The following is a 25,815-nucleotide window of genomic DNA, read 5'->3' on the forward strand; positions in this document are numbered from 1 at the left end:
CAAGCTGCAAGTTGTCCTGCACCAGATGGTTAATCTCCCACCTGTGAGCAGACTTATCACCTCTAGAGATGAGCTCAATCATGGATGTGCTTTTCACAAACTTCAGGAGCTGCACACCTGCACCTCCAGTGACTGTAGTAGACATTAATTCTTGACACTACTAGAACTGGTTTAGGAACCTATTACAATATTTAATTTCTAACATACTCAAAAACAGAAATATTATTTAATGACAATTTAAATTCGGAGAATTAAAGGGGTTAACTACACAGCTAATTTAAAGTCCATCCTGAGGTGGTGATGGTAGATTTAAAAACACTATAATGTGCAGATCAGGGTGTACACACTTAAGGGCCAAGCTGCGGTCTACCAAAAAAAAAACAAAAAAACTTTGAGTTAAATGATAAGTAAAAAATATATATATATTGTACTTCAGGAAAATTAGTAAAATCACTCTAAAGGATCACCTCTATGACCCTACATAGGTTAACAAGGGATATGGACAATGAATAACCAAATGAATGAATGAATTTTGGATTACAGTTTGCTATCTCATGTTGAGTGGTAAGCTAGGCTTTCCTTGAAACAAATTACAAAACCCCACTGCTGGCCATTGGCATCCCATCCAAAACACATGAGAGAGATAAAAAGAACGGTAATTAGCAATGACCAGTAAGCCTGGAGACACTAAGGGAATTAACACTTGGAATTAAATAAGCAGCTCTGCTTTGATTAGCATGCAAGTCTCAACTTGCTTTGCTCTGAGAGGGACAGGTGTTCTTCCTGCTCTGCCCCAAGTGCCTTTTCAAGAAGCAGAACAACTTCTGGAGTGGTATGACGGCACAGATTAATATTAAACGGAATTCATAATACAGCGTGAAGAGAATTTTCATAAATATTCACCAGTTTGGACTGTAAGCTTTTCTTGGTTACGTTCATACATATGGATGAAAAACTGGCAGGGAGAACAAATGTCTAGTATCTCGCCTATTGGAGCGTGAGTGACATGAAACAAAATTCAAAACCAGAAGTCATTAATCTAACGTACAATCACTTTTAAATCATTTTAAAACAAACTGTTTACAATACAGTGGAACCTCGATTTCCACAAACTCCTCCTCGAAATACAACCCAGAAACCGCCATCCCAACCTGCTGCTATCAGACATGAGCCCAGCACCAGTACCAGTTTTGCTCAGTCCGCGGTTGCAGACTGCATGCATGATAAAAGAATTTTGTGCAAAGTGGAGTGACGTCCAAGTCTTTGCCAAGAAACATCATCCGAATGAAACTGTAGTGAAGAGTGCTACACCTTATGAACATTAACGAGGTGTGTCTTATGTGCAACCCAGTGTTACTATGTAAGGGGACTCTTTTTCCAAACTAACCTTCCTCTCCTCCATTCCTTCACATCAGTGAGTCTCCCTAAGAAACATGCGTGAACAGTACATGTAAAAATTAGGTGTGCGCTCTCTCCTGTACATTTTACACATGTATTCAGTGCCATATTATTTTTGTATAATTAAGGATTTTTCATGCTTTTGTTTTAAATTTTGTGATATAAACAAAATACGTCAAAAGTTAATTTTATATAATATGAACTATATTTATGTATAATTTTTTCCTTTGGAAAAAACTGAATTGGTCTACAAGCTGTAATAGCATTTCTCCCAAAAACTACTATTGGCAAAATGCATGTGTAAGACATTTAAAGCACATGCAAACATTGCCAACCATATTTTATTAATACCTGTTTCCAAAAAAATCTACCGCATAAATATGAAAATGCACACATGCAAACATATGGAAACAAAGTCAGAAAAAAAAAAGCCAGGTACGGATATAAATATCAGCTTCTAACACAACCAGACACATACAGTAAGGTTTGACTAATCTCCTTAGTCACAATCTAAACAGTTTTGCCTGTAAGGAAACAAACGAGCATACACAAAGAACAGTGTACTGTCTGTATCTGTTTAGTTGAGAAAAATGCATCCAGTTATGAATCGCAATTATTTTGTGTGCTGATTTATATATTGAAACAAAATGGCCAATCAGCCAGTGACTGGAATTGGTGTTTTCCCTGCTTGATCATCTTAGGCCGACCAGCCTTGGACATGACTGATTCTGTGCCGAGTGCACAAGCTTGTGAGTGGTGCAACAGAAATGTATTTTCATAGCATTACATTAATCTGTGAGCAAATAAGTCTCAAACCCACGCATTTCACATGCTTACACCAGTCTTAAAAGACCATGAGTGCTACAGTAAGTATGTATACACGCTAAGTAAAAATGTAGATCTTTGTTTAATTACATTTTAAACTCTTGTATTTGAAGTTAGCTTTCTAATATTTAAATGCTGCCCTTGGGTTTAAAGTGAGAAAACTAATACAACAAATCGGCTGCATTTAATTACGACTGTTTTATTCAGTTGTGAAACTGTTAAATAAGACTATAGGTATAAACCTTTCAAGCTTAAAAATTCCAGATCTTAAAACTTTTACAAATTTGAAAAACGTAATGCTAAATTGGGATATTTATACTAAGAGAAATGCAATATTAAATTAAATTGGAATCTAGATATTGTGATACTATATTATCGGGTAGTGACTGGTGATTTCCATCCCTGCTGTTTAGGGCTGCATATATTTATCTGTATCTATATTTAAACCTAGTAACTGTGTCCCAAACCAAATGTTTTAAAAATGATTTCTTGAAATAAAATAAACATACTGTATGGGAGACCCACAGTATTGTTTTATTCATGCAATTGTCTTTATTTGCACCTTCCTCACAGTATAAACCTGTGCAAGGCAACAGGCAGTTACTACAGGTGAGTAAATAAAAGGTATATGTTTATGTGAATGAACACATTCTTTAGAGATAGGAATCACCAGGGACCTCCCGATACTGTGATCATGGTTGATCACAAATGTTATCTATAAATATCGCAATTAAACAAAATGTAAATTCGAAATAATTCTAAACATACCTAGCAAATAATCTTACCACACAGGATTCTGAGCTGTGTGAATAATTTAGAGCACACCACCTGTAGGATTATAGAGGAACAGCAACATTTTTACCCAAAATGCTTTTTTGAAAAAATTCAAAAGAAACCAAAAATTTTTTAATTTAGAGTCAAAATTAATATATTGCCACACAAAAGAATTTTGATACATCACTGAATCATTTTTTTCTTTTGTCCTCTGAACTTCGGAATCGTGAAAATCCCTGTGAATGCTTTTGTGGGAAATGACTTATTTAATTATAAAAGTGACTTATTTACTTATATAATTATATTTAATAGCTTATAAAAAGTAGCATCACATAATTAGAACACATTTAATACTTTAGATATGTATTCACATATGGGTAGTAAATCCATTACACAAATACATTCTGCATGTTTAAATCAACACATGGATACATCTGAACTAGCTACCTCAATCTGAATTAATGAAGGTGTTTAAATGAGCTAGAAGGGAACAACTGGAAGGGAGCAACCGTAGACCTATAAAGGAGGAGAGGGCAAATGTGATGGGCAAAAAAGTAAATATATACATTTGGCGGACATATCTAATACAATCAACTCAATGTTTATTGGAATAAAATTCACAAATAATTCGAACTACAGTCTACTCTAAATTGTACCCCTTACACTGTGTTAATATTGCTAATATCTAATCAGGTGCCACATGGACTCTATGCACCATTAACCTAGCACATACCATGGAAGGTTATATGAGGAGTTTTTTCCAACTCTGGGTGGCTCCTATATGTGCCCTTCTAAGAAAAATCAATAAAAAGGTATGAATGTAGTCTAAAAATACTTTAAAGAGAACAGAATAAGTGCAACGTTGCAAGACTTCTACACAGCTCAACACATCCACACCCAATTGTGACATTAGAGATTCTTTTCTGTTTTAAATTGAGGTGCAAGTGCTGTAGCAGCAGTGCCGGCTTCCCGCAGAGAGCAGCCATGCTGAGCTCCTGACAAAGCGAACGTCAAAGCCAGTAAACCAGACTGAAGCGATGTCACCTTTTTAACCAAAGAACTGTCACAGAATTGTCAGCGAGACTCAAGCCAAAGTAAGAGGCAATATACAGTATTAGCTCTGGAGCCATGAGAAGGAACAAAATTCTAGCAAACGTTACGGAAGAAAAGACATGGATATCCTATAAATGTTTTAATTTATATAAAAAAAATAAATAAAATGTACCTCTAGAAAAAGACCTAGAAAAAAAGAGTAATGTATAATTTGCTGCAATATTCTGAAGCTGGAAATAAGTACTGCTGCAACAGATATAGATGTAATATGATGTTTTATAAAGACATTCTGAATTCCTAAGGTTATCTTTTAAATAAAATAAATTAATAAAAAATAATGTTTCAAAATTACTGGTAACATACACAACGCAATAGCGTCTCATGCAATCGTCTATTCATTTATGCTCAAAAGTACATTGGCATAATGCAAGTGTTATAATCATATAATGAAACAAACATTTTAGGTATAAAAGCATTCCTACTGAAGTCTAAGATCATCTCTAACTGTCACAAAACTCCAAAAATCATATGAAAATAGGTGTAGGGGTTTGAATAAGGTCTCCAGTTATGTATAGAAATTCATCATTTCATTTGTTCAAGGCTTCTTTTGATTTTCTTTTTTAAAATCGCTACCCGCATCCATCACTGTAAAAGCACATAACTTCTTTAAAGAAGAGGATTTTCTAGAATGTTTAAATTTACAAGTATGTAAATAAAACATTGTGTTGATTATTTATATATCTATATAAAGAAAAAGTGGTACTTTGCCATACAGTGGGTCAAAAAAGTATTTAATCAGCCACCAATTGTGCAAGTTCTCCCATTTAAAAAGATGAGAGAGGCCTGTAATTTTCATTATAGGTATACCTCAACTATGAGAGACAAAATTTAAAAGAAAATCCAGAAAATTACATTGTAGGATTTTTAAAGACTTTTTTGCAAATTATGGTGGAAAATAGCAAGCAAGATTTCTGTCTCTCACAGACCTATAACCTCTTCATTAAGAGGCTCCTCTGTCCTCCACTCGTTACCTGTATTAATGGAATCTGTTATCAGTATAAAAGACACCTGTCCACAACCTCAAACAGTCACACTCCAAACTCCACTATGGCCAAGACCAAAGAGCTGTCAAAGGACACCAGAAACAAAATTGTAGACCTGCACCAGGCTGGGAAGACTGAATCTGCAATAGATAAGCAGCTTGGTGTGAGGAAATCAACTGTGGGAGCAACTATAAAAAAAATGGAAGACATACAAGACCACTGATAATCTCCCTCAATTTGGGGCTCCACGCAAGATCTCCCCCCTGGGGTCAAAATGATCACAAAAACTGTGAGAAAAAAATCCCAGAACCACACGGGGGGACCTAGTGAATTACCTGTAAAGAGCTGGGACCAGAGTAACAAAGGCTACCATCAGTACCACACTGTGCCGCCAGGGACTCAAATCCTGCAGTGCCAGACGTGTCCCCCTGATTAACCCAGTACATGTCCAGGCCTGTCTGAATTTCGCTAGAGAGCATTTGGATGATCCAGAAGAGAATTGGGAGAATGTCATATGGTCAAATGAACCAAAATAGAACTTTGTGTTTGGAAGAGAAAAAGTGCTGAGTTGCATCCAAAGAACATCATACCCACTGTGAAGCATGGGGGTGGAAACATCATGCTTTGGGGCTGTTTTTCTGCAAAGGGACCAGGACGACTGATCCGTGTAAAGGAAAAAAAAGAATAGGGCCATGTATTGTGAGATTTTGAATGAAAACCTCTTTCCATCAGTAAGGGCATTAAAGATGAAACGTGGCTGGGTCTTTTAGCATGACAATGATCCCAAACACACCGCCCGGGCAATAATGGACTGACTTCATATAAAGCATTTCAAGGTCCTGGAGTGGCCTACCCAGTCTTAAGATTCTACAGGCCTCTCTTATCTTTTTAAATGGGAGAACTTGCACAATTGGTGGCTGACTAAATACTTTTTTGCCCCACTGTATCTACTTCATTATTTATTAATAATTATTTATAATACTGGAGTGTGTTAACACACAGAGGTGACATCTGGCAAGAATGGTGTGCTTTAACTTTTTTTTAAAGAATCTGACTCACCAGAAAAGGCCCCTAAAGTTTGCATGTGCCACAAAATAACTTGTATCAAAACTTTTGGCCAAGTCTCATGAGCACAATGGAATGATTTATGAGGATATTTTTTCGGTGCTTATGCCCCTGACTTGTAGCTCACTCTTTTTTTTTTTTTTCATTGAAAGAGATTCAAGAAAACTCTACTACTTGAAAATCATGTAAATCAAAAAATTATTTACTCCTTCAAAAAGGAGTTTAAAAACTACAAAAAACGCACCATAAACTAATTCCAATACATTTGCATTTCTAGATTTAAATCTTTTAGGTTTTTGGACTTTTAAAGAGCATTATACCCACCTTTGCCCAAGATTTCCTTTGTGCAAAAGGCAAATATTTAATGAAAGATCTAAAGAAAAGTGCCTGTAATGAGGCATACATTAACTTTTCGAGAATGCAGTGGGTAGTTGCACAGTCCTTGCCGGTTTTAAATTCACATCACAAAGTGTAAGCTCAGTAAGGTCAAACATTCCCTGAAGCAGTGCATGGCCTCAGACATACAGTGCGTGGCCACTGAGAATGCTTATGGTTTATTCATGTGAGTCCTGAGGTCCAAAAGGCTCCCATGATCATGGATACTTTTGATGTGCCCATTATAATAAACTAAAGGTCATTTAATTTCCTCTCCCCTCCAACTCTAACTGCAGATGCTCTAATATTCTTTTGAAAAAGAAGCCATAACCTTTGCAGTAACCACAGTAGGACAGCAGAGCAGAAAAGCAGATTTGGGATTAGACAGTTAAAGTCATATAATGTACATGACATATTTGACCAGCCTCAGAATAAAAACATAATGGATACAAAAACCATGAGGTTGCTCTAGCTTTTAAATGATGGACAGGAACTGAAGTGCAAGGGTTAGAGCATGGAAAAAATAGAAATGACAGAAATCTACTTATAATAACATTATTCAACAATTATTGGCATTCATTTGGTGGATAAAAGAATAAAAAGTGAGGGCATGGAGGTGCAAATGAATGTGCAGTGCAGAGTTTTTAAGTAACAATGTCCAGTCACAGTAGGGCAAGTATTCTCTGTTCACTTTATTGTACTGGCAGCAACAGAAAACCATAGTTTCTCACAAAACCTTAAAAAAAACTTTATCATTTGTCTTGGACAGAAAAAAAGGTAAACAAAACGTTAAATTAACATTAGAGGTCATGTTGCATGTATACCATGGAATGTTCCATCGCTTTTTAATTGAACAAATTCAGTACTGGAGGTAACATACACCAGCTGTACAGCAATACAAATACAGCTACACACAGTTAGACTTCAAATTACCAGCTATTATATCCATGTGGATGCTGTGAAATAAATAAATGCATAAATAAATAAACAGATTATTCATTGTTTAAAAAATGAAAACATAAAACGCACATCCAGGTTGTGATGCCCTCACATGGTATTGTGCTTTTTTGTCCATTTTTGTAGACACGAAAAAGGATAATTCCTCTGTGTGATATAACGAGTAATGAAAGGGAGTATATTTACCTTACGAGTTGAGACGTTCACCGCAAATTAATGACAAGGGAAAATCAGACAAGTTTTCCATGATATTGTCATTATATAAATCAACAGATACACCCCACCAGTATATTTCACAGAGGTTTCCTAACAGCTCACAAAGTTCCTTATTTTTAAACTCGAAGAAATATTTTAATGCCATCAGTGTGTGGTTTAGGTTTATTAATCCTAATATTAAATATGGACACATTAACTTTAAAACAAAACTCCTACAAAAAACAAAAAATGGTATTGAAATGATTAAATTAGTGGGGGAAAAAATTAATAAAAAAAACTTTTTTTTGTAGACTACACATTGAATCTGAACACCTGAAAGCAACTAAATATACAAAATAAAAGTTATGAAATTATTTTGTGTGATTATTTATATAATTTCTGATGCCACCATATTTTTTACTTATTTTTCACCTCGGTATGATTGAAAATAAATTTAGGAACATATAAAAGCTGGCAAAGGACAGACAAGCCTAAATTTATTGAAACAAATTAATATGGAAAAAAATGTACTGTATAAAAGTAATCTTTATAAAAAATATTACACAAAAATTATTTCTCATATATTTGAGGCACAGACTAATATAGGTACTAAAAATCACAGGTGCAAACAAGGTGACTTGCTTGCATACCAGAAAATGTGCACTTCAACTGAGCATTATGCTGATTAAACAGAAAAAAAAAATGTTGAGTTTGCTGTGCTGTATGGTTTTCAGAGGGTCACAGAGCCACTGCAGGTGAACAAGTTTAATTACATACTGCCAAGGTATAATACCACTGGGAACTAAGGTACGTTTCACGACTACTAACGGCATCAATAATATTGTGCGTGTATAATGATTCAGCATCTCTAGTAATAAAAGATGACATTTGGAACGCATATCAGTTACTTGGATTGACGCCTTTCACCTTTCATTTGACCATCTTTAATTAAAACATCCCAATTCCAAATCTTATACTAGTCAGTGTTGTCATGGTATTTGAGCCCATCTCAACTCAAGGACTGCTGTGCTATAATAAGAACACTAACAAATGTCCATATGCAAAGCTTTGCTGTAATTGTGCCACTTGCCTTAAATGTTTTTTTTTTCTCTCATGTGAACATTGTTCTGAACCAATGTCCATTTGATATAGCAGCCATTCTAGTAGCAGATGTAGTTTGAATGTAAAAAATATATTCCTCAAAATCTAAAAATCTATAAACTATATTAATATAGCATCCACAAACAGACATCAGTAACAATACCCAGGTTCAGAGAAGTTCACCTTATTGTTTATGTTTAATTTTTGTTTCTTTGTAGTTTTTTTTGTAGCAATGGTGGTGGTGCTGCAGTGCCGGTTTTTGTCTGTCTTTGCATATTTTACTTAAAAAAAATTATCCAGGACATGCCTTCCAGTCATTTGGTGATATACACTATCAAGGCAGTTGCTGCTTCAATTTTTACAGGACAGGTAGTCAACCTACACTATGTGTGGTTTAGATATGATCTCGTTTAACCCAACAAGGTGAACCTTTCAGTAATGATCCAGAAATTCATCCTGAAGTCATTACATTAATTGCACAAATCAAAAAACATTCAAGCTATATAATTTTTTCACTTCATCCCTTGCAGTAATTAGCAGGTCATGACAACTTCAGATTGAACAGGAGTTGGCTCTTTTTCTAGGCTTTGGCTCTCTGAAGTCCTTGTCATCATGGGCACAAGGGCTGAAAGAGCAGGAGGAACAGAGCGTCTGCGAGAGCCTACGCATGCCGAGCCGGAACACGCTGTTTGACAGACTGTAGATGACGCAGTTACAGAAGCTATTGCTGATCGCTAACCAGGTGGTGATAAAAGATAGAGCAGGGCTGTCCAAGATGTGGGAGCTCTCCAGGAGAAAGTAAATGATGTAGGGAAGCCAGAGCATGTAAAAGACACTTGTGATGCGGAAGAGGACCATAGCATAGCGCCTGTCGGGACCATGACCCGTTTGTTGCCCCCCCTCACCAGCCTCCATCTCCTGGCTTGGAAAACGAGCCCTTCGCTCGCTGATTTCCCGATTATGCTGTTGGCAGATACGGAAGATGTGAAAGTAGGTGAAACAGACCACAAGGGCAGCTGGAGCATACAGGAGACACACAACAAAGCCAGTAAACAGAGCTGAGGTCGGCCAGAAATGAGCACACCACTCAAAAATGTCCCCATGGTATCCCGGCTTCCCCCAACCGAAAAAGGATGGCAGGAACACAATGCAAGAGTAGATCCAGATCAGGATGATGCAACAGCGCAAACGGCATGGTGTCACCAACTGGTTGTAGGAGAGGGGCTTAGTGATGGCCAAATAGCGATCTACACTTATGCAGGCCAGGCAAGCCATGGAGACACTCTTCAACACTGAGATGACGTAGCTGAACACCTGGCATGTGAGGGGTTCTTGAACACCAGCTGGGTAATGTAGCAAAGAGAAAGTGGGCACCAGGCAACTCAGCCCCACTAGAAGGTCTGCGTAGGCCATAGTCTGGATAAAATAACTGGTGGTGTAATGGTGCAGCAAAGGGGCACAATGAAACACAAAGATCACCGTCAAATTCCCAGCGATAATCAGCACAGTCAGCAACACAATGAGAGCCGTCTCCAAGATGCAGGTCGCCATGCCCTCATTCTGACCCCATCCCAGAGGACATGAGTGGTTCAGGGAAACACTCCCGCCATATCCAAAACTACTGTTATCAGCTGGGACAGGCTCAATCAGTCCTGACTGGTTCATTTTCCAGGCGAAGTAAAGTTTCTTGGCTCCTTACTTAATGCAGAGGGGACTGCACCCAAAACTCTGCTTGCCCTTTGTGTGTAATGTCCTTCAGCAAAGACAAGACTATCTAATTATGTTTTTCATCTCACCTCTGCATCTCACATAGCTGGGTTTCAAAGAAATAAGCACTGGCAAAAATCAAGATATCTGCCAATAGTGGAGAAAAAATGCAGACGTCTCGTTCCCAGTCAGTCATGATTAAAAAGGTTCAGATGCTGTCATTCACAAACAAAAGGATAGTAAAAAGAGTATCATGTCAGCTGATAACTGAAACAGTTTACCACGGCTCTCAGAGCTCCCCGACAAGCTGCAACATCAACGCTCTACTGATTCTTCTGACGGTCCTTGCAAGGGCAAAGAGTAACAGATTTAAGACCATTGCAGTTTATGATATCATGCATAGCGGTCCCTAAACACTGGCCGCGAAAGATTATCAGTAAGCAATTAATGTACATATTTCATGGATACTCTTTCAAATAAATCAGAAAATTATGAGAAGGTAAAAAGCTTGAAGTCTATTTTGACAAATTCTGTGTAAGCATAGGAAAAAAATATCTACTGTAGTTTAGAGGCAATCCTTTTCTTTAGTCATAACTTCAGGTAACTGTGACAAAATCGCAGAAATGCAGGAAGGCTGAAAGTTGCACTGGATTCTGCACATTCCTTTTCTGCATGCAAATATCATGTGCAAGGTTTTTAATGTGCTGTTTGTAAAGAGGACCCCACAGCTGTTACCTGGACCCCCTGTAAGCTTTCGATTGTCCAAAATCCAAACCTAGGCACACTGTAGATGAACAGAGAATGCACTATGGCAGTTTTTGTTCTTTCTGCACAGTGTTTCAAAACCGCAGTGTTGAGTGACCACAGCTTGAGCAAAATGGAAATGATCAAAATTTTACAACGGCATTGCCACAAAGACTGGCTTTGGTCTGTTTTCTTCCAATTCATTGACTTTTTTTTTTTCCTGAATTTGACTTGAAATGAAAAACATTTAAAAAATCATAGTTTTGCAGAGACCATTTTTAAAAAGCTTAGATGAGGTAAAATAATAATAAGAATAATAACCTCCTTAAGTATCCTGAAAAAGTGATAAGTTTGGATACCTAGCCATTACATATGCATCCATATTTCTCCAGACAAACAGGTTCTTTGCCAGGCGCCCAAAATCTCTGCATATCCGGTTATCCTTATTTCAGTGTTCAAAGATGACAACAAACGAACGTCTGCATTCAATCACTCCTCAGTTTTTCTGAAGTCTTTACATGGCAGCTTGCCTATTAATTTTCCTCCTCTTTTTTTGTCAGCAGAACTTCACTAAGCAACACATGATGACGCTGGAAGGAAAAAACCTCTGTCGGAGATTAAGGTAAAGAATCTGCATGGTACTGATTTCATCTTCAATTAGCAGCTCCAGCAATCTGATACAAGTCCTCCGCTTGTATATACACGAAGGTTCAATTCAGCAATTAGAGGGAAAAAAAGTAACCAGAAAAAACATAAACTGAAGATAAAAATGAAGTATACAGAAGAACAATAGTTATATAAAAAAATGATAGTAAAAAAAACAAATAGTATGAGAAAGCAGCAGCAGAGAGGTGATGAGCAGCCCTGGACCGCTGGCGCAGTGGGAAAGAGATGCTGTGAGTGGCTTTCAGTTCCCTCTCCCCTTTCTCTCTCTTTCTCTTACACACACACACACACACACACACACATTCGCTTGCGCTTATGCCGGCTCTTTTTCACACGCTCCCTCCCTTGCTGCCAGGCTCTCTCTCTCTCATGCACACATGCTTTCCCCGCCTTCCCTTTGGGCTGCACCTGAGGTCCTGCTTCTCTTTCAACTCCTCAAATGTGCCCATCTGCCCCCCGCCCCTCTCTTTTTCTCCCTGATTCTTGCATGATCTCCCTTAAGACAGACATACAAGATGATTCGTATGCAAAACTAATCAAATGCGTTTATCCATCTCTCTTTTGAACCCCCCCCCCCCCCAACAGCTCCTTGCCCCAATTTTTTTTTGTCATCATGTTATTTCTCTTCAGTTCTCTTTTCTTCAAATCACTTAAACGTGGCAGTGACCAAGCCTGGCTATCCCTGCCCCTTGGTTACAGTTGCCAGGCATTTTAACTGGCTGGGACCCTCCCACAGAGAAGCCGACACAGTGCAACAAACAGGAACAAATTAGAGATTAACGGGTTGTGAATGTATTTGTGTGTGTTGTGCGGTCTGGTTGGGTAGAAATTCTTCTACCCCAAGTTAAAGTCCTGTAATCTTAAATTGAAAATGTATTAGAACATTCACCTTCACAGGAAAATTAGCAATTACAAAAATGGGTATGAGTCTAGCAGCCTCAGAGCATCAGCCACTCAAATGATCTGCACCTTGTAACATAAGCTACCTCCAAACAGAGGGCTGTGTAAATTATTCATCAAAAAGGGCAAGATGGGTGGGGCTTGGAAAAATATATATAATAATAATAATAATAAAGAGAAAATGCCACCAGCACAATAATTCCAACGTTCTTGATATAAACTATATTTTTTTGTTCCATCTCATGCTGTTCAGGGAGTTGACGGCAGACAGTCAGCATTTATTATAACAGCTGCCTAAATCCAGGTCAGGTTTCCACTGACAGTGATATTCGCTGTAGTTAACCTAAAAAAACAGTAACAGACAAACTCTCTTTTACTTGTTCATGCAGTTTACTGTACTGTACATTTTAAAACCTATGCTGGTGTTATTACGGATTTCTAATAAGCCATCGGAGAAAACATACAAAATCTACACTCGCAAATCAGCAGAAAAGACCAGCATTACTGGAGGCTCAGTAACTGATAGGTGCATTAAAATACATGTAAGAACAGAAGTCTGTTATAAAAAGGGGTGTTGAATCTAGAGAAGCCATGAATGCAGCTGGCCAAAGGAGACTGGGAGAGCTTTGTGAGAAGCCGAGGCACTTCATATGCAGCTGAGCAGAACAGACACAACCGTTGAGTAATGACATCAATGCAAACAATATAAACCACGATGTGTACTTTTCAATTGCTTGATTGTGTACTGTGATTTTTCTTTTTAGGGGAAATGTTCATTAGTTACGTAAACCAGGAGGTAATGCCTCATTTTATTTTCATTCACATTTTCTGCAAGTACATGCAAAAGAATCTCTATCTACCCAGACAGACAAATTATTTAGATTTCCTGGAAATTAAATTAACTCAATGATGTTTACAAACTGTCAGTCTCTCATGTGGCCCCACCAGACACATTGCTGATCCTCAGAGCACAATGAGGGTAATGAGAAATATCAATTACATGATGAGTTGTGTCGCAAACATAACATAATGTAATGTAATGATATATGATGAAGGCCTGATGCCACGCACGGTGATGCCAAAGAAGCTATTCCTGAGACAAATGACACAAGTGGTATTAAAAGCTTGTCCCTTTCATAATTCAATGAAACTACTACTGAAAAAAAGAGAGAGAAACCAAAACCCCCTACCAACATGTAAAGGAAACAATCTTATAAATCCAGAGCGCGCACAAAAATGACAAACGCAAATAAACTACCAAAATGATCTGCTATCAAAGATTTCATTACATGCTCCATAAAGACAATAATCTACTTAAGCAGACTGGTGAGGACTACATAATTAATCCCACAAGCAGATGGAAATAGAAAGTGGTGGAACAGAGTCTTAGCAAAGAGAAGTAAAAAATAAAAAGAATAATAAACTCTTGGATGTAGTCCAGCGATTTGTCTCAGCAACAGTGAGTTTAAAAGGAAGCCTCTTGGCACACAGCAAATAAGACATCTGATGCACAAACAAGCCTTCAATGAAATTCTGGATCGTGCTTCAGAGCCTCATACAATTATGCCCTTCTCGGCACTTATACGTGTTTGAAATATGCAAGGTAAGTGCACTTTAACACAGCAAACAACTGGCAAGGTATTCTTGCATGCATACATAGAAATGCATAAACAAGTGCACTTTTTTTTAACTCTACTTTATCTGCTTCTTAAAAACAAAAATGTTCCAGCCCTTTTATAAGGCCTGGTTGAACATCTCTCTCAGTATTCTGAGGGAGCAGATAGGAAAATGTTGAGAAAATGTCAGCTAATAATAAATCGTTTAATAATAATCCCTAATCAAAAGTGTAAGCAGGGATAATTGTGGTTACAAATGCCATGCATTTCTGATTTTCAATCATTTAAACCTGAAAAGGTCTAATTTGCTATGATATAAACTGAGCCACATGTACATTCATTTGTATTCTTTGATTATTTGCTTTTAAATATCATTAGTCTTAGCCCAATTTAAAATAATAAAAAAAAAATCAGGCTTGTTTATTACATAATAACCTAAATACATAATTTGCACAATTACTTGGGAATTAATCACTATCATAATCAATAGCAAGCTGAGACAGAGCCATTTATAACTTCAGTGTCACCTAGCAGAGAAGCCCATCAGCCTCTTCATGTTTATTAATGGTCTCATGACTGTTATATCAATACCATTATTTCGAGCTTTGCAGGAGAATACTACAAATTTAATTAATAAATGAGAGAATTATATTTGCACTGTTACAGAATCTGTATTACATAAAGCAGCATATATTTGGTAACTCATCTGGATGGCAGCTATTTTTGCTGATGTGAGAGGTGATGGGAACTATGGCTCTTGGTTAGGGAACTGGAACAGTGGAATTTATACTCCCTGGCAAGAGCTGACAGCCAGGGTATAAATACATATGAAAAACAATTATCCTTTTTTTACCTGTTTTATTATTGGCCTTTTTCTCTGTCACCCTTCCTCTCAATAATGACCATGCTGTATTTCCCAGGTGCATCAGTGATGACTATTGATTTATACAGAAAAAAAGAAAAAAAAAACCAAGAAAAAAAAAAACACACATCATTATCAAGGTCTTCTAAAAATTTCCTTCCTGCTGTGAAACTATTCCTTTATGTATAACAAAGATTTTCACATGCCCTTTTACAGCCTATCTAACAGCGGTGTGCTTGACTGATCGGAGCTCTATGGAGAGCAGTGATGGGGGCTGGGTGGAAACACCGAAGGGTATTTGAAGCAGAGTCAACGGTAAATTGATTCTGGCAGGTCAGGACCAAGAGCACAAAAGGGCAGGCAGGAATATCCTCACCTCCAACTGAGCTCTGCAAAGTCCATTACACCAACATAGTTAAAAAAAAAACACAGTGTGCCTATTTACATAGAGTACATTCTTATACCAGGTGCTTTTGCATTTACATCAGCAACCGTGGGGGCCGATTTTTTAATTTTTCCATTAATCGACCATACATGGTTCCGGAGTTGTAATTCATAAAGTCATAAAGTTACCTTAATTTAATTGGATGCGTTTAATGATGACATTATGATATTTTTGTGCTGGTCTGAGAAAATTCATCATATGTGGTGGCAAAAAAGGTGACCAAATGCAACTTTTATACCAATAATAAAAAAAAATCCCTCAATACCAACTGTGCACCCACAGAGAAATTAACATAAGTCTAATTAATTCCACTTGCAATTACTGTAGATACCAGCTGTCAACACCATCAAATCAGACAAGAGTGCAACAAACAAAAGTCTTAAAATAAAAAAACTTAATAAAAAGAATTAACAGAAGAATTAAACAGCCTGATATTTCACCTAATCCACCAACTGAATCAGAAATTATGTCTATCTAATTATTATTTCAATAAGAGTTTCAGTAAAAAATAAAAATTGTTCTGTTTGGAAGGTACTTGTGTTGGAATATACAGTGTAAATATATATTAGTTGGGGATCAGGGGATAATAAATCAGAGCTCCCCTTCCCCACTGCACTCAGGAGTTAATTCTACTGATGACCTCAGGTACTTAGCTGCTTCTTACTACTTCTACTTAAAAATTTGAAATAAAGCTTGAAAATTAGTTTGAAAAAGCTTTAACAAATTTAAAGCATGACTAATGATAGTTTTAGTATTAATCTGTTAGTACAGTATGACGACATGACAGAGTTAACAATAGTGTTATAGTGTGGGAACATTCCAACCAGTCACTATGCTTGGCATGAGAACGAGTGCACCTCCAAAAACAACATGAAAGAATTAGCTTTTTAAACATCTACAAACTTAGCATAGCCTGCCAGAGCTACATTAAGGATATGCTTTCTTAAATCAAGAGCTTTAATGGGAGCACTTTAAATTTGTTTAGGCGACTGCACTGTATGCTGCTCAAAATACCAAATGCGGTACAGGTTTAAAAGTTTTTGTACATCAGCTTCATCACTGCCACTGGTTGTGCACACCTGGCATCAGAGGCTCTGCTGCTGATTTTATCATCACTTTATGGTCAAAGTAGGTAATGAGCGTTTCAATGGCATCTTCCAGAAACATTAGTAGTAATAGGAAATTTCATCTTCGAAAGCCAAATGTCCTGCCTAGGGATTGCCTTTATTATAGTTATGGTTTGTATGAGCATTATTACTAAACATTTTCCATGACAATTTTGGGAAATTGGGTTAAAACTTTAATTTAAATTTACCAAATTCATTGAGAAAAACACCTAGTACTAGGTAAACTTAGACAGTATTCACTTAGTTCACAATGTAGACTGACCCAAAAGTCCTGCAGAAACAGTACAGTTCAGTACAAATACACACACTTTTGCACCCTTAATAACTAGTCTGCTTAAACAGCTACACATACAGATTCCAAAATAGAATCCACCGAAAATGTTTGTAGGTTCATAACTATGATGTATGAGATACAAGCATGGGAAAGTAAATATAAACGTGCTAATGTCCAACACACTTAACCCTGCAATTAGATTAATAGATATGATCTGTTTTACACAAAAATGCTAAGTATTTGCATGACTATAAGTCAAAGTTCATGTAGATTAGGTCTCCCCAATGTGTAATTCACCAACTACCACATATCAATACATTTTATTTATTTAAAAATTTTTGATGAACACAAGATATATTTATGTAAAAGCATCCTGAATCTTCACCCACATGGAGCAATTTAAGAGGTTTAAAAGACAAACAAGGCATTTTAATCAAATGTGAGCAATGAGAGAGGTGGAGTAAGTTTTCCACTCAGAGATGTGTACAGTGAGAGAGAGAGAGAGAGACGGAGAGAATGAGTGAGTGAGTATGAATTTAAGTGTGTGTGTGTGTGTGTGTGTGTGTGTGTGTGTGTGTGTGTGTGTGTGTGTGTGTGCAGGGTGTTTTGATCCTACCTTGGTTATGAGGATGCGATAACGTTCCAGCAGGGCCTGTTCGTCCTGGCAGCCACAGAGGAGCTGCCAAATTTCAGCTCGCAGGGCCTCGGGGATGCCGGGTCTCACCAGTGCAGACAGCCCTTTAGGACGTGAAGACAGGTTCCCATGCCTGGGAACAACACACACACACACACACTTGGTCAGTGCTACATGTCATCACAATTCTGAAATATTTTCTTATTAAGAGATTAACATTAAGAACAATTTTCTCATTCAATTATTTATTCCGCTTTTAGGATCTAAAAATATTTTTCCTTGTTCATGCATTTACAGCAACACACTGAGTAGTACTGTAAATCTTTTTCAAGAGAGAATTTTAAGTACCAAATTTTTCATTATATAATAAAATTAACTAAGCGTAATAAATGGCTTTGCAGGAGTTTTTAAAATCCCAAGAAATTACTGACAAGCCCAAACTGTATGATGGCATGCAGCTACTTAAAATGAACATGGAGGACTGTACATGAACTGACCTGCTGTATAATTAAATATTACTGCAGCGAATGTAAGTCGATAACTACCCAGTAACTTGACCAACTCTCATTTGACACAAACAGAAAAGCATGAGAATTCAGTCTCAACCTGCATAGCCATGTTCTGAAGGATGTAAAAAAAGTCAAGCTTCATATTAGTCAGTCAGTTATGTTAATTAATTAATTTACGCTTTGTGGGTGCAACTTTCCAGTCACCATATCAACCTTGTTAACTAAAATACATTATATAATTACAATCAACACCTAAACCAGCAAAAAATTTTACTTCAAAATTTTATAATGCAATAAATGAGATATTTAAAGGATATAATCAATGATTAAGTGATGTGAAAGATGTTAATTTGCCAATATTTTTCTTAATTATTGGTTTGTAAAATGCTTGTCGTCTCACCATCTATTAAGGATGCCACCCCAGGACTCCAAAATCTTTTCAGGACAGTCTTTAGACACATCACCAGTTCCACTGGAGAGCTCGCTGTCGCTGTCTAGAAGAGAAGATTGAAGGGGAACGGTATGAAGATAAGCACTGTAAGGAATTCATTTATGTGGTCGTATCTAAGATCATTTAATAACTTAAGGTAGCTAGATCTCATTTGTCTTGAAAAACACCAGTGTACTTTTGATGTGTTAGGCTTCAGGCTGGGGGGATAATGTGACCTCCTTGGTCACAGATTGTGTGTGCGTGTGTGGGAGAGCTCTGCTGGAAAGCAGGAGCGATGAGCTGAAATTCACAGCTCAGGGCTGAAAAGCACTCAAGCTTTTTACATGCAGTCTTTGGATTCAACGTTTCCAAGAATGTCTGCGCGCATGTGAGGGGAAAGAGAAAACGAACTGGCACATCTTTGACTTTCAAACCATCACATACACATGAACTTAGATGACGTGATTACAGCCTTAATTTAAAAACAAAAAAGTTTCATAGTATTTGTTGCGATCGTACAGTCACGTGTTGCATACATTTCATTAACCTGAGGATCACTGCTACGCACGCATGAGCTAAGCTTTCGGTCTATCCATCTGAAACTAACACAACTTGTGGTGATAAATGCAGTATCTGAAGGTTAATGTTCATAAGGGTCGTTATGAGCCCAGCAGCACCATTGGCACTTTGACATCTCATTTCTCACAGTCTGCATGACGACAGGCTTGTGCTAAACCCAGACATACCACAGACATGTCATTGTCACTGAAGAAAAATCATGTTTGATCTTCACAGAATGGTTGAAATGTAACAATAATAATAATACCAATGATAAAAACAACAATTATAATAACTACAATAATATGTTACAGTATGCTTAACTCAGTCAACCTCTCCATCATGGTTAGTAGAGGGTTACTACAGTATTGATGTTTGTTAAAAAAAATAAAAGAAATACAAACTCAATAGATATTGATTTAGCATCAGATTAGCATTTAAACTTATGACTGCGTTAACATTTCTAATAAAAAAAATAAAAAAAAAATGCTCTTTACAACAACTGTTAACCAGACATGAAGAAATCTGAATAAATACTAGGAAACATGTTGACTAAAACCGTTTTAAATCCAATGATGTAATAAGCCAATAACTGTCATGACACTTGTTTATTAAGGTACAGACCTAAGGATGTAATGTAAAGGTTGTAAAACAAAACAATTTACTCTTAAATTGACTCTGATGAAGTTAAAACCAACGAGCCAAAAACTAAAATCTTACTGAAACAGTAACATTAATCCTAATGGAAGTCTGAGGTGAACAACTGTGACACGTGCTTTGCAATAATCTCACAGCGTGTCCAGGAGACCAGGACTGTGATTTCAATCAGATCTGTAGCTGAATTTATGGAATGGTATAAAAAGGGTTTTAGTACCACAGCATGGATAGATTCCTAAATCAGGAGTTGTGAATTGATTTTAATAATGGGAAGAAAATGACTGTAGTTTCAATCATAACAAATAGGACAACACAATACGAGGAGTAAATCACCCACAAAAAGCCACATTATTAACACCATCACTTTAAAAAGGGCAGCACAGTCCAGAGCTGCATTATGTAGATGGAGGATAGATGTAAAGGTTCTTCATCCATGAACTGACCTCCAAAAAAAAACAGATTCTAATCAGCGTTCTTTACAAATGGTCAGGTTCAAATCAAAGTGCAGGCTTTAAAATGCTTTTAAACTACCTAAGGCTTAGCTTAAAACATAAGCTTCTGTGTTTCACAAAAGAGAATGAGAGGGGCGAAAAAAGGAAAGAAGAACAAAAGGGTGGGAGAGAAAGAGAGAAATGAGACAAGAAATAAGATGGAGATGGAGATAGAGGTCTTGAGTGCTTGCTATGTCCTAAGGTGGCAAAGCAGCTCAATAGTGTGTGGGTGGATGAATTTTCTTTTCCAGCTCTCTGACAATACAAAAAATGAAAAGAAAAATGTGCATGTACAGTGGCTTCAGATGAAACACTAGATTTTTAATGGAGTTATTATATAATAAACTGTCATTCTATAACAGCGGTTTTCATCAATACAAACCCTAAACACAATTAAATGTGTGTGGGGAAAAAGACAACACTTTAAATGATTCAACTTTGCTGTAAACGATACCAGAGAAATAAAATGACTCATCTTTTTAAAGGCTTTGGAAACATGATCTATGTTACAGGGTTGCTGAGAGATAAAAATGTAATGCTTTGGCAAACACCAAACACCAGTCTATTGCTTTACACCAGATCACTCCCTGTTAAACCAGAATCCACTCTATCCCAGTGCTCACACTTGTACGTGACAGTTCGTGTTATCTGTGGGAACACACGACTGCTGCTGTGTCGCTTGTGGGAATAAACTGGTAAGCATTTCATTCTAGCTCATAAGTAGCCAAAATGTGTACAGCATACAGTATATCCCATTTTACAATTTACATGCACCACTTTTTATTAAACATAAAATCTAGCAAGCAACGCAAGATAGCTTCCTGCAGGAAGTTTAAAACCATGCTTTGGCATTAGCCTAAAGTTAAACCTGCACCATAAACTAATTCAGAATGTTTAGTAGAAGTAAACTTATGAGCAGTTATGTGTCAGATAACAAATCGGAAGTTCTGAAAGCGCACTGGGCATACGTCAAACTCTTGGCGCGTCTTAAATCAACTGCTAAACAAAATGTATTAAAACTTCTGGAGTACTTAGATATCTGCCCAAAGTTTAATTTGCACCATAAACAAAATCAAAATGTTGAATAAAAGCGATGTTATGAACAGTTATGTCACAGATTTAAAAATCTACTTTAAAATAAACTACTAAGAAGCTACTTGCTAAATGTAAACAAGCCGCATCCATAGATTAATTAGAAAAGCTAAACTGAATATTTTTACTGGGATTAGTTAATAGTTTGACCACTGAAATAACAGTGCTGAATTGGTATAAGTGAATTTTAATATGCTGGAGTCATTATTCAACAAATGAATACCGAACAGGGATTGTATTCAGCTGCCGTACAGTTTATTTAGTGTAAATAAGGCACAAGATACCTTACAACTTTGTATTAATTTTTAAGCTGAAATAATATCACAGATATTATTTTTTAGATTTAACCTTTTAACCGTTTATAAAAAACATTTTCCTGTCAACTATGGGTACTTCCCCTAGTCCAGTTTAAACAAGGCACTTTCACCTACATAACCGCTTACTTCATGTTGCTTTAGTTTTTTTTACACCATTTAGGATAAACTCTAGAGACTGTTTCCTGTGAAATTCCCAGGAGATCAGCAGCTTATCAAATACTTAAATTAGATCATCTGGTACCTAGTGATTCTATTTTTTTTTTTTTATAGTAACAGATGCTCTTGACATGTATCTGCAATTCTGCATAAGTTTGTGCATTGTGAATTTTGCTAACAGTACAACACAGAGCCCAATTTGTTCTAATCAATCAGTTAAACTGTGGCAACAAACTACAAGTGGTGACTACATTTACAAAAAGGGATCGAAAAAATCCTGGATCCTACACCCCACAGGATCAGTCTAAGGAATCAATTAGTAAAACCTTGTTGAGTTGTCGATTTATTGAGTCATGGCTAATTTACACAATTTAAAAAAACTAAAATGCCACGGAAAATCTTGTGAAACTTATGAGTGAAATTTTAGTAATGTGTTCTCCATCTGCACATCTACCTTCTTGGTTACTTTCTAAAATGAAAGCACTATTTACTATTATTTTACATTTTACATTATAACAAAAATATTCAGTTAATCGTAGCAGTATTGTATTATTTAAGAATTCTAGCACTATGTTTACCACATGGGAAAAACAGACACATTTGCAGGAGCGCAGAGCCACTGACCAAATTAACACTTACACTTTATTCACAGCTGCCAAAATATGAGGGAGAAAGTGCAGAGGGACGAATGTGTTTGAGTGGATATTAGCGAAATTCTGTGAAGATTTTCTGTGAAGAAAGCAAATCTGGTCTGGTGATTTTTTTCACTCTTTAAGTAGTTTAAAGATTATACAAGCTCGTATTTCAAAACACTCGTAAAAACCAAGGTTCCCCATAAGAAGTAATGTATTCGTTAATGTAAATATTCGTTCCACGTTGCAGATTAATAGTGACAAATGTGTAACGTGTCATTCACATAAACAAAATGACACATTTATCTTTGCGCTTTGACTTCATTCCCACCCCAGCCCCGCCCCTGACTCTGCTCTCTCAAGTTCGCGCTTACAAGTGCACAAGTGAGTTTTGCTACAGGAATATCGCAAAATGAGTAGCAAAAGTCAGAGCGCCGGGATTTGAGGTTGTACTGCCAGATCTGAGAGGTTGTGAGCGCCGACTTGTGCAGCGAAACTGAAGTAAAGCGCAAAGATAAATGTGTAGTACACAATTGTGCCTGTCATTTTGTTTATGTGAATGACACGTTACACATTTGTCACTATTAATCTGCAACTTCGAATTTAAAACACAGGTGTGCAAATCGATAGATGCAGCTTTTCACATCAGAGCTGTGAGTATAAATTTCAACTTACAAATACAAATATTAATTTTACAAGTTCTCACATTCGAATTTGCAAGCTCTCGGGTTTTGCTACTGTTTTACCTTCATACCAAGGTGGGGTGGGGGGTTGTAAAGGCAAGAGTGTGTGTGTGAAGGGGCACGGTGTCAAATTACGCGAGCACACACACATAATGACAGGCTGAAACAGGGAGGGAGAAAATGGATCTGCAACCTCTCTAATGAGACTTTCTTTTGCTTTACACACGAGCACATGTGTGTTATAAGAAACAGTACATGCCCGCATACAAACACAAAATAAAATATGTTTTACGCACACACACGGTCACAGTGTTATAGTAAACAGTACACACGTGCACGGGTGTTGATATACCAGTGAAAGACGAGCACTAAGACAGAGCAGGGGAGACGATTACCCACAATTTCGCAGCGCAAGAGAGAGGAAAAAACTTTGGCTCAGTTGTGATCACGTGACATCTTTTTGTTTTGGCGTCAAAACAAGAAGCGCATGTGTGATACATGATACTCTGTATTTATAAACCAAGACTTGCTAAAATCTTTGCTCGTCTTGCGGAACACTCGCAAACCGCGTTACTCGCAATCCAAGGTTCTACTGTGTGTGTGTGTATATACATAAAACAACCTCAGACAAAAAAACTTAAAATTTGTGTCATTATTTTTATTTTTATTGTCATTATAAACATGCGGGCAATACAAACTACCACATGATTTAATAACTTGTAGATCCACCTTTAGCAGCAATAACCTGAAGAAATTGTTTACTTTATTACTTTATCAGTCTCTTACATCATTGTCAAGAATTTTTGGCCTATTCCTCTTTACAACATTGCGTCAGTTCATGAAGGTTTTTGGGTATTCACTTATGCACAGCTCTCTTAAAATTCTGAGTTCTCTGGACTTAGACTAAACTATTCCAAATCCTTCATTCTTTTATTCTTTTAATTCTTCATTATTATTATAGATGGCCTCACGTTTGCCTCTAGGATATAATGATTATATATTTATATATATATTCTTAATTTACACTACATTTTTACAAATATCTATTTTTTTTCTTCTATATTTTCCATATTTTGCTATATTGTGAATGTCCTTATTTGTACAGTATATTTTTATTTTTATCTTTAAAAATAAAATTCTTATCTATAAGCTTTCATTTTTTAAGGTCACTGGCGGTCGTATAAGCATTTCACTGCATATCGTACTGTGTATGACTGTGTATGTGACAAATAAAATTTTTATTTGAATTGAATTTATACAGAGAAGTTCATGGTCAACTCAATGAAGATGCCCAGGTCCTGTGGCTGCAAATCATAAACCCCGGATAGGAGGTGTTTCTGTTGAAATACTGTTTGGTTTTTGCCAAACATGGAGCTGCGCATTAGGGCAGAACAACTTCACGTTGGTCTCATTTGTGCATAGGATATTATCCAGAAGGCTTGTGCTTTGTTCAGATGCAGTTTTGCGAAATTCAGATCATGCTCTCATGTTCGTTGACTTAAATTATCTGTGAGGCCTAAATGATCCGTTAAGGGCAAAATAACAGGTCTTTGTGGGTCAGAAATCTGGCTGATAAGCAAGTGATCAAATACTTATTTGACACAGTAATTCACAAATAAATAGTTTAAATAAATCATAGCATGTGATTTCTGGATTTTTCTTTCTGTCTGCACCTATGCTAAAAATTGTAGACCCCTCCATGATTTCTAAGTAAGAGAACTTGCAAAATCACAGGGTGATCAAATACTTATTAACCTCACTGTAGCTATACTGTATATATATATATACAGTATAGCAAAGCGTTGTATAGTCTGACCTTAGGGTGAATGTGCTGGGAACATTGGCAACTATCTTGAATGATTCCACATGTGAAAAATCAATCAATCAACTCCAAATTCTTTTATGGGTTTCTTTTCTTCTTCATTTTTTAAAAAGAATTTTTTGTTAAATAAATAATGTTCCAGTAAAAAGGTTTTATGCTGTTATTTTTCTGAGTATTTACCCAATACCGAGACCCGCTACAAGCTAATTCTTTAATTATGTTTTTATTTAAGGGGGGGGACTAAATTTTGAAAATGACCACACACACATACAGTACAGTAGAATTCATCGCCTGTCATGCAGAAGACCCGGGTTTAATTCCCTCCTGCCCAAATCCCAGCCACTAGATGCAGTGCCGGTCTCAAGCCCAGATAAAATGTGAGGGTTGCATCAGGAGGGCCATCTGGCATAAAACCTATGCCAAGCTGTTCGCAGATCAAATGGTCTCCTCTGGCGACCCTTCGATAGGAGCAGCCAAAAAATCAAACTATATATATATAATCGAAAAAAAACAAACAAAAAAAAACTATTTGCCCCTTCCTGATTTCTTATTCTTTTGCATGTTTGTCAAATGTTTCTGATCATCAAACACATTTAACTATTAGTCAAAGATAACATAATTGAACACAAAATGCAGTTTTTAAATGATGGTTTTTATTATTTAGGGAGAAAAAAACTCCAAATCTACATGGCCCTGTGTAAAAAAAG

The 25,815-nt window shown here is 36.8% G+C and overlaps 2 protein-coding genes across 4 annotated transcripts in view; both read right to left on the minus strand.

The window, feature by feature from the left end:
- The window catches only part of rabgap1l (RAB GTPase activating protein 1-like), a 114,652-nt gene that overhangs the window by 63,445 nt on the left and 25,392 nt on the right, over positions 1-25,815 (minus strand). For all 3 annotated transcript variants that reach the window (XM_053513154.1, XM_053513155.1, XM_053513156.1), the window contains exons 12-13: positions 18,671-18,764; positions 17,744-17,894 (exon numbers count right to left, since the gene is read on the minus strand). In XM_053513154.1, the coding sequence (XP_053369129.1) occupies positions 17,744-17,894; positions 18,671-18,764 (245 nt within the window). The remainder of the gene's footprint in view (positions 1-17,743; positions 17,895-18,670; positions 18,765-25,815) is intronic.
- gpr52 (G protein-coupled receptor 52) lies at positions 7,221-11,992 on the minus strand. Its single transcript, XM_053513161.1, has one exon. It carries the CDS (start codon positions 10,449-10,451, stop codon positions 9,339-9,341), a length of 1,113 nt encoding a protein of 370 aa, XP_053369136.1. The 5' UTR covers positions 10,452-11,992; the 3' UTR covers positions 7,221-9,338.

The sequence above is a fragment of the Clarias gariepinus genome, chromosome 15 (genome assembly GCF_024256425.1).
Source record: "Clarias gariepinus isolate MV-2021 ecotype Netherlands chromosome 15, CGAR_prim_01v2, whole genome shotgun sequence".
Classification (NCBI taxonomy): domain Eukaryota; kingdom Metazoa; phylum Chordata; class Actinopteri; order Siluriformes; family Clariidae; genus Clarias; species Clarias gariepinus.